Here is a 9,329-nt window from a genome sequence, read left to right as displayed (position 1 = left end):
GCTGGGCCTTGGTTTTCAAACATTTCGTTTGAAATCTTCTGCCCGTTGTGCCTGGACACTGAGGTCTAGTGCTGAGGGCCTTCTGGTGGTTCCCTCGTTGCGAGAAGCCAAGTAACAGGGAACCAGGCAGAGGGCCTTCTCGGTAGTGGCACCCGCCCTGTGGAACGCCCTCCCACCAGATGCCAAAGAGAAAAACAACTACCAGACTTTTAGAGGACATCTGAAGGCAGCCCTGTTTAGGGAAGCTTCTAATGTTTAATAAATTATTGTATTTTAATATTTCTGTTGGAAGCCGCCCAGAGTGGCTGGGGAGGCCCAGCCAGATGGGCGGGGTATAAATAATAAATTATTATTATTATTATTATTCGGAAGTTGAACGGACTTCTGGAATGGATTACATTTGAGAACCAAGGTACCACTGTATATTAATCTCCAACTTAACAGAATGCACATCAGCTTATCCTCTTTCCTTGTAGAGAAGTTACGGTGTGCTATGGAAATACCCAGCACCAAAATGATTCTCATCAAAATGCAGACAGAAACTATGCCTTCTGAACGAGAATTGTGTTGGGCTCTGCGTTAGCTCCCCTGCCAGGGTGATCATGACACAATCATCGTGTTGCTGCACTGTCTGGCTTGTTTCCCGGGTAGTTGTGAAAGCACTTTGTAACTGGACAGAAGATCAAGAAAACAGTGCCATTCGAGAAACATTCCCCTGGGCTATGTGATACTGTAAATGTACGGAAGCATCGAGATCAGGTGTCACTTGTCAGCAGGATCCAGGATTTGCAGCACACTGTGATACTGTAATACCTGATTGAATATTAAGATGAAGAAAACTGGTGTGGTGTAGCAGTTAAAGTGACAGATTAGGACCAGAAAGACCTGGGTTCAAATCTTCATTTAGCCATGAACGTTTCTGGGTGACTGAGCTAGCCGAAACTAGCATATACCACATTGTTATGAGGATAAACTAGATGGGGAGTGAAGCCGCGGATCAGCTGCTAGGCCATGTTCAAAGTCTTGAACCTTGAACCCTAAAGCCCTGAACCACTGAAGCCCAGGTCACCTGAAAAACTGCCTGTCCTCGTATAGATAAGCAAGATCACTTAGATTATCTGGGGAAATTCCACTTGTGGTACCACACCCTACAGAATATGATAGGTTAGTAATTCCAAAATGGGCATTTTTCTGTACTATGGAATGCCTTTCCCTTTGTCATACGTGAAACAGCAACCACCAGTTGCTTCAGATGTCTTATAAAGGCTTATCTTTCTGCCCATACTTTCCCTGACCCATAATACCAGACCCTGTTTTATGTACTTGAATTCTCTGAATTCTGGTTTTTATATGCTTTTATACTACTGCTTTGTTGGTTTTATGAGGCATTTTTGTTCATTGTTATTGCTTGTTTTTATATTGCATACCACTTAGAGATATTTAAAATATTAGGCAATTTATAAATGCTTTTAAATAAAACAAAACAAATATAGAATCATTGTATCATAGAATTGTAGAGTTGGAAGGGACCTTGAGGGTCATCCAGTCCAACCCCCTGCAATGCCCTGTGTGGGGCTCTAACCCACAAGCCTGAGATTGAACACATCATGCTCTACCAAGTGAGCCTGCAGGCACCATGTTGACAGCCTCTGACTTACATTGGCCCTCCTGCAAGCTGGGCCAGTGCTAGGGTTTTTGCACCCTAGGCGAGATCATCTTCTGGTGTGCGCCCCCCACCTTCCCGCTCGGCGATTGGCCAAGGAGGCGCATGAGGGGAGGAGCCTGGAGTGTGGAGCATGTCCTCCGCCGTATCGCCCCGCCCCGAAGGCCGCACACTCTTTTTTCCTTTTTTTAAAAAACCTGTCTGCCTAACAACTGGGCGCACGCCTCCCCGCCTGCTTCAATTGATTGGTTTGAGCGCCCCCCTCGATTTCTTGCAGGGAAGCGTCTCTGCAGCAGCAAACAGCAGCAGGAGCAAAAGCGGTGGCGGTGGCAGAGAGAGTGTTTGCGAGTGAGGAGACACACCAGCGCCCCCTCTATTTTGGCGCCCTAGGCCACTGCCTAGTTCGCCTTAATGGATGCACCGGCCCTGCCTGCAAGGTAGGCAAGTACTATCATTAACATAACACAGAGGGCAAGGAGGAAGCTGAGTCTGAGAAGATGTGCTCAAGAAGACCCAAACTTACATCATGATCTCCTGGCAGAGGAGATGTTAGGACTGGGGACCTCGTAATTTATAGCTCCTGTTTCTTATCACACCGGTGTATGCAACCAATTTCTTTCCTCCCACTTTTATCCCTGGACAAATTAGTTTCATCAGTTTGGGAAACACTTCTCCCAAACTTGCAAAACCTATTTAGCCAGAGGCCAAAGTGGATCAAGCACACAGCTTCATCCCCGCTACTTTTTGCTCGCTGAAGCTATGTTCCCTCTGGCCTTCAGCTCTCAGAAACAAACAGACACAACCATATATCTCAAAGCTGAACATGGGGGAGGGGGGGAGTTCTCTGTGCAGAGAGTCAGAAAAGCTGCCACAGCAAAGAGAAAAAAAATGAAAGTCCTATTGTTAAATTTTCCCCTGCGCAATTTTGGCAGCGTAACCGTTTCCCACCCTCCTCCCTTGAAAATTCACTGTTGTTTTTACCTCATATTATGTTATACTTTGCTGGCGTGAGATGCATTTGGCTCTCGATTTGAAAGTAAGATGCCTTTGTCTCAACTTGTTGCTTGCTGGAGGTGGAAAGGTCCTAGTTAGCTGAGGGATAGGAGGGCTAAATGCAAAAAAAAAAAAGTTAGTGCTTATCTGCAAACTGGTGCCCCTCCCCTCCTCCTAGTGTGAGCTGGAGAGGCTAAACTGAATGACACATGTGCTGTTTCCTTTTCCAGTGGTAAATGGTCAAGAACCAGACAAGAAGCTCCGGAACAAGAGCTGCTTTCTTGCCTGGTTCCTCCCCCAGTCCTGCCAGCTGTTGCAGCTTCATCTGTCTTTGGACTGCGGATAGGAAAGCCCGACTGACTGTCAGTAGAATAATAATAATAATAAAGCCAGGCGGAGAGAGGGGGGCAGTTTTGAATGCATAAAGGATGGCTTCTCAAAACAGTACAACATCTGCTCCGCGTGAGTACTTGAAATTTCTCTTCTCCCCCCCCCCCCGCCCCGGTACTATAATGGAAAACTGTACAACTCCTAGCTTAAGTTTAATGCAAAGTTTTTATTATATATAGATGGATACATCTGTGTCTACAGAATCCAAAGAGACTGCCTTTCTAAAGTGTGTCCTTGAAACTTTACTCCCTTCCTTCCTGCATTTATGAGTGTGGATGTGGGAAATCGGCACAGAGAGAGAGAGAGAATGTGGAGAAGTCGAGGCAGGAATTCAAAAATAACAGTACTTGGAGAAGATAAAATCCAGATTCAAACTTCTGAGTCGTACCAAGAAAGTGTTGTTTAAAGTAGGAATTAATCGTATTTCAGACAAAAAATAAAGTAAAGGAGTTTTTAGCTGTTTACTATCTTCCCCCCGCCCCCACTTTCTCTTTCCTGTGACATTACTGCCTCACTCAATATACAGAAATGGAACTGTCTATGTAACCTGAGAGCCAAGCCCCAAACTGTCAGACTATATTTAGCCACAATGCATTTTTGTTTTCACTAACTCTAGCAAAGCAGGCGTGAGGCAACTGAAGGTTAGAAAAATGAAGGGGAGAGGAAAGTGGGGTGTATTTCCTGTTTCTCAAATTCCTTACACATTGCTGAAAAGTTATACCAGGAAGAAAGTTAGTCCAGGGAGATTTGGGTGGGCGGTTAGGGAGACAGAAGCACACCAGTTTCTGCCACGGAGTTTTGTCAGTCCTGAGTGAGCTTTTGAGAGCAAAAAAGTACTAGGTGTAGGGTTCCAATAGAGGCACTGAACCAGATTCTAACTAAGCTGGAGATCATATTACCAGTATGGGAATGATTCAGTTGAAACCAGTTTAATAATATTACTGCCATTAAGAATTGAATTATGAATGTCTGTAATAATTAAAACATAATCATCATTTAATGTATTATTGCTGCTGCTGCTGCTGCACAGTCAGTTCACATGGAACTGTTCAGAGTTGCAGGTAAAGTTTCACAAACAAGACTCTGCCCCGAGGAACTTACAGTCTATCACCAACAGAGAGGAATACACAGAAGGGAGAGAGAGACCAAGGTAGTAAGGGGTGGAGATCATCTGTTCTTCCTACTATGTAACTGGTGCAAACTGCATGGGTCCTCCCTGGCAGGATGTGTGTACTGACATATTGGCGCGCTGGGGTGTCTATTCATAGATATTCAGTGTGCCCATATCTAGCGTATGTGAAATCTTAGAACATGTTTTCCGGTTCATGGGCAGGGCTAAAGGAGAAGGAAAAAGAGGTATTCATGCTGCTTTCTTTCCTTCTCTGCTTTTCTTTTCATTAAGCATCAAGCACACAGTTTTGCATGAAAACTTAAGGCTATTGGTGGTTTGGTAGAGAAGATATGTCAGAAAAATACATAATGTTCTATCTAAATCTGCCTATGCAACTCTGATGTGTTTTGCAAATGCAACGCCCATTTTAACGCACACACATACGCCTTCCTTTTCTTTTCTTTGACTATTTCACTTTTGCAGACCCATTTGTCAACTGTTGTGAAACCGTGATAAAACTTGAATATCACAGTGACTGCCTTTGTGCTCATTAGCCGTGTCTTCAGGGGAAATGTTGCCAGACTTACAGGTATATACTGTAGATTGGAGACTGATATAAGTGCAGGGAAGGAACATGAATGCATAGAATTTTGGGGTTAGAAGGAACCCTGAGGGTCATCTAGTCCAACCCCCTGCAATGCAGGAATCTCAACTAAAGCATCGACTGCAGGTGGCCATCCAACCTCTGCTCAGAAACCTCCAAAGGAGAGTCCACCACCTTCCGAGGGAGTCCATTTTTCTGTTGAACACTTCTTGGTGTTCAACAGGATGGGGCAGTCTTGGATCAGACCCAGTCATAGTGATCTGGAATTGTCAAGGGGGGGGCGGTCTGATGGTGAGGAGGGGGAGGAAGAGACTGTGCAAAGCCCCCAAATCAGTTTGGGGCCTAGATCTGGACTGGGTCAGCCTTGAATCACCCCAAGTCAGGGTGGTTCCAAAGTGCCAGATTGGGCCCAAATTGAATCCTGGTAGTGGGTCAGCATGCACAGACGTAGTTCTCAGTCTTTGCAGCTCTGACGCAATCTGTCTGGGGGCAACAGGTTCTTTCTTGTGCCAAAGGATGATGACTTTATAAATACCTTGGGTTAAGAACTTAATTCGTTCTGGAGGTCCGTTCTTAACCTAAAACTGTTCTCAACCTGAGGTACCACTTTAGCTAATGGGGCCTCCCACTTCTGCCATGTCGCCACCGTGCAATTTCTGTTCTCATCCAGAGGTAAAGTTCTTAACCTGAGGTACTATTTCTGGGTTAGCGGAGTCTGTAACCTGAAGTGTCTGTAACCTGAAGCGTCTGTAACCCGAGGTACCACTGTAAACAAAACCCTCATGCTTTAAACTATTTAGTTCATCATAACTTGTAGTCATCTCATCAAACCCCTTTGCACCGAGGGAGGATAATCAATAACTAAACATTCCTAATCAAGTAGGCTGTAAAATAGAAGGTTGGCAGAAGGTTGATTCAGACTGCACCATGTCAAAAACTGAGCGTAATCTAATACAGCTCATTCCTTGCCTCTGTCTGCACCTTCTCTTTTAATCCCCACAGCACGTCATGCTATCCCTGGAAAGCTTGCATGTGCAGGAGAAGATATGACTAAAATGCAACTTGTGGAGAGAAGCAGGGGCAGCAATAGGAAGGGCAGAGCTAGCATGCTTGTCTCAGTGATGTAGCATGGGTTGATGGTGCCCAGGGCAGGGCAAGTGTTGTGGCCACTTGTGGATTGGGCAGATAGGGAGGAGGCATGGGGTGTTGTGGAGCTTGCACAAAAGGAAAGGAGAGTTGGCCTAAAGGTGTCCACCAACCAAGGGGCGGGGAGCACGCGGGTGTCACTTTACTGGGCACATAGAGAAGGGGCCACTGCCCCAGCCTCAGCCCCAAAGGCCTGGGCTGGACACGGATTGCCTCCCTGCAGCTCTGGAAGCCAGTAGGAGCTCAGCCATGTTGAGGGAGCCTGTCGTGGGGGGTTGCCTGATTATGCACCTCTCAGAATTTTGTGTACAGGGCCCCCCGTCCCTCTGCCTCCCCCCCACACACTATGCCACTGACTTCTTTGTATTCACTCCCCCACCACATGCAGTATTATTTTAACCCAGACCAAATGTCTGAATGGGCTATGTCAGCACTCCCCAGCCTGGTGCTCTCCATATGCTTTGGGCAGCAACTTCCATCAGCTCCATTGGGCAAAGCTGAGCTAAAAGATATCCCTGTAGCCAGCTCCTCACACATCCCAGAATCATAAGACAGTCATATCAGTGATGCAGCATGTTTGTTTTAACATAAAGCTGCAATCTTTTAAATTGGCCTTTACAATTGAGTACTTTAAAGGGTACAGTTTTATTGCGTACTAAGACACCACTATAATTTCCATCATGAAATCCATATCCAACTGAGACTGTATTTTTGAAGCATCAAGTACCTGTTTGGTGGGTGAAGGCATGTAGACAACCAGAAAAGCCAGTGTGCTTTGAATAATCTCTAGAACGAGTCAGCCTCTTGCATAAATTTATTCTCCAACAAATGTTTTGGGGGTGTCTCTAAATGAAACTGAAAAACTCTGCTGAGAATTGTAGTCCTTTCAACTTTTTGCACTGCGTTACTGGCACCACTGCCCTTCACTCTTCTTACTTTAACAAAAAACAGAAAAGATCATTTCAAGGAAGACTGTGGGGTTTTTTTTTTAGTTCCAAGAAGTCCATATATATTGTTGAGCTTATCAGTAACTTTCACATGGGAGTCTCAGTGTGGAGTGTCTTGAGACTGATAAATTATGATATCCCAGCAGGGTTCTGATGGGGAGCCTCACATTTAATGCATACACGTTGATGAGGGCAGAGATGTAGTTAAACAAGATAATGTGAAACAGTGTGAACTGCAATGCCAAGGTCTCTTTTCTGTATATACGTTTCTTCTTCCTGCATGGCTTCTGAACTTGGAAGTTCTTGATTTGGTGCTTGCTACTTTAGCTAGAGCTGTGCCAAAGATTTCTATATTGACCATTCATTGTGAGGATGGGAACAATGAAATCTTCAAGAAAAATTGTGAACAGTGGGGAGAAAGAGAAATACCCCCCCAAAAAAGGTTTTGGATATAAATGATGTAAATAAATGTTCCTCTGCATCCTTACTCAGAAGTAAGTCTTGTTGAGTTCCTTGAAGTTTACTCCCTATTAAGTGAGTTCAGGATTCTACCTTGATCATTTAAAATCATGTCTTTGACTTAGATTAGATCAGTCAATTTCTGGTCCTTGATAACTTGGCATATGCTCATTGCCCGTTCATTGTCTGTCTCCATATTAATATTTAAAAAATACTAAAATTTTATTTATCTCACTGCACACATTTCTAAACATATTTTGTCATATGAAATACATACCGGTACTTTTAAAATGAATTTTGGTTTTATTTTCTGAGCTGAGAACTTTGGAGAAGTGTAAAATCTGGAAGATTATTACTTTCCAATCCAGGAGGTTTGACTTAAGTCAGTTGGCTTACAAATGCAGGCTGAATGAAATTCTCATGCTTTCTGGTTTCTGCATCATTAGTTTTGAAAACTGAAGAAATACAGGAAACCTACCCCCTTTGCCTTCTGGATGTCATAATACCCCTATGAAAACTTTTGAATGCATCATTTTTATTGGTTTGTTCTCAAAGTATGAAAAAGGGATGCTACTCCTTATAAATGATTCTCAGAATGCTAGTAGGAGTTTGCAGGCTTCATAAAACACACACACACACCCTTCAGAGTATCATGCAGCCTTAGGCCATCTGTTACCAGCTCATGACATATAGCCAAAAACCTAATAAAGGCCAATAGCAAGATGGTTAAATGGTTTAATGGAACTGCTGCATTTAGAGGCGGTATGCCTCTGAAATGAATACCAGATGCTAGAGAAAAAACAATGCAATGGGGGTGGTTGCCTTTGTGCCTTGTTTATGTACTGTGCAGAAGCAACATCTAGTTCCCATGCCCTCTTGTAGTCCAGTTGATAACTAACTTTAAGTGTGTGTTACAAATAGAATCACATGTTGCTTCCCTATTTACCCTTGTCTCCAGTTCGTTCCCCGTCTTCTGTAGCTTGTCCTGTGTTGAATTTTAAATATTCAGGGCAGGGATTTCTCCTCTTGCATTTGTGTAAAGTGCTATGTACACTGGTTGTGCTATATAAATTAATACAATGGAACCTTGGCTCTTGAATGGCTTAATTGATGAACAAATCGGCTCCCGAACGCCAAAAACCCGGAAGTAAATGTTCCAGTTTTTGAGCATTTTTCAGAAGCCAGACATCCGACACGGCTTCCAATTGAGTGTAGGAAGCTCCTGCAGCCAATCGGAAGCCACGCCTTGGTTTTTGAACAGTTTCGGGTGTCAAACAGACTTCTGGAATGGATTAAGTTCGAGAACCAAGGTTCCACTGTACTAAACAACAGACAACATACAGTGGCCATGAAAGAACATGGCTGAAAAGAGGGTGCAGGACTGGATCCTAAATACAGGACTGATTCTATATTCTTGTATTCTTCTAACAGTGAGAAGGTCTATAGTCCAGAGCTTTGGGTCTGACGTTCAGTTCCTGGAATCTTCAGCTAAGGCTAGTAGTCTGAGACCCTGGAGAGCTTCTGTCTGTCAGTGTAGATAGGCAATGTAGCTTCCTATGTTCCTGTCAGTTGATCAGCATGTGATTGGTAAGTTCCCGTTCAGCTCATGCTACTTGCCCTTTTGGTGTTTGCAACTTTCATGCTACTTCTTAAAAGTACAGTGGTACCTCTAGTTATGAACTTAATTCATTCCAGAGGTCTGTTCTTAACCTGAAACTGTTCTTAACTAGAGGCGTGCTTTCGCCTATGGGGCCTCTTGCTGCCGCTGCGCCGCCAGAAGACAATTTCCATTCTCATCCTGGGACAAAGTTCTCAACTCGAGGTAACTCTTCCAGGTTAGCGGAGTTTGTAACCTGAAGCATTTGTAACCTGAGGTGTTTGTAACTCGAGGTTCCACTGTATGCAGCTAATACGGGTCTCCTATCTGAATGGCTTTAGCAAGGCCATCTTGGCTACTGAGCTTCTCCGATGATTTAGGAGTTTAATCACTGCTCTCTAGCTGGCACACCCAGGGCA

The 9,329-nt window shown here is 44.2% G+C and overlaps 1 protein-coding gene across 3 annotated transcripts in view; it reads left to right on the top strand.

The window, feature by feature from the left end:
• Positions 1 to 2,691: 2,691 nt before the first annotated feature.
• The window catches only part of GYPC (glycophorin C (Gerbich blood group)), a 33,150-nt gene continuing 26,512 nt past the window's right edge, over positions 2,692 to 9,329 (top strand). The window contains exon 1 of one of the 3 annotated variants that reach the window (XM_060278581.1): positions 2,692 to 3,118. Coding sequence is in view for 2 of the 3 variants with exons in the window: in XM_035128534.2 (XP_034984425.1) it covers positions 3,085 to 3,118 (34 nt within the window). In the remaining variant the exon portion in view is untranslated. The remainder of the gene's footprint in view (positions 3,119 to 9,329) is intronic. The other 2 variants (XM_035128534.2, XM_035128526.2) reach the window with 2 other exon arrangements.

Source organism: Zootoca vivipara, chromosome 1, assembly GCF_963506605.1.
Source record: "Zootoca vivipara chromosome 1, rZooViv1.1, whole genome shotgun sequence".
NCBI lineage: Eukaryota > Metazoa > Chordata > Lepidosauria > Squamata > Lacertidae > Zootoca > Zootoca vivipara.
The sequence above is the reverse complement of the archived record's forward strand: the minus strand, read 5'-3'. Positions and strand labels throughout refer to the sequence as shown.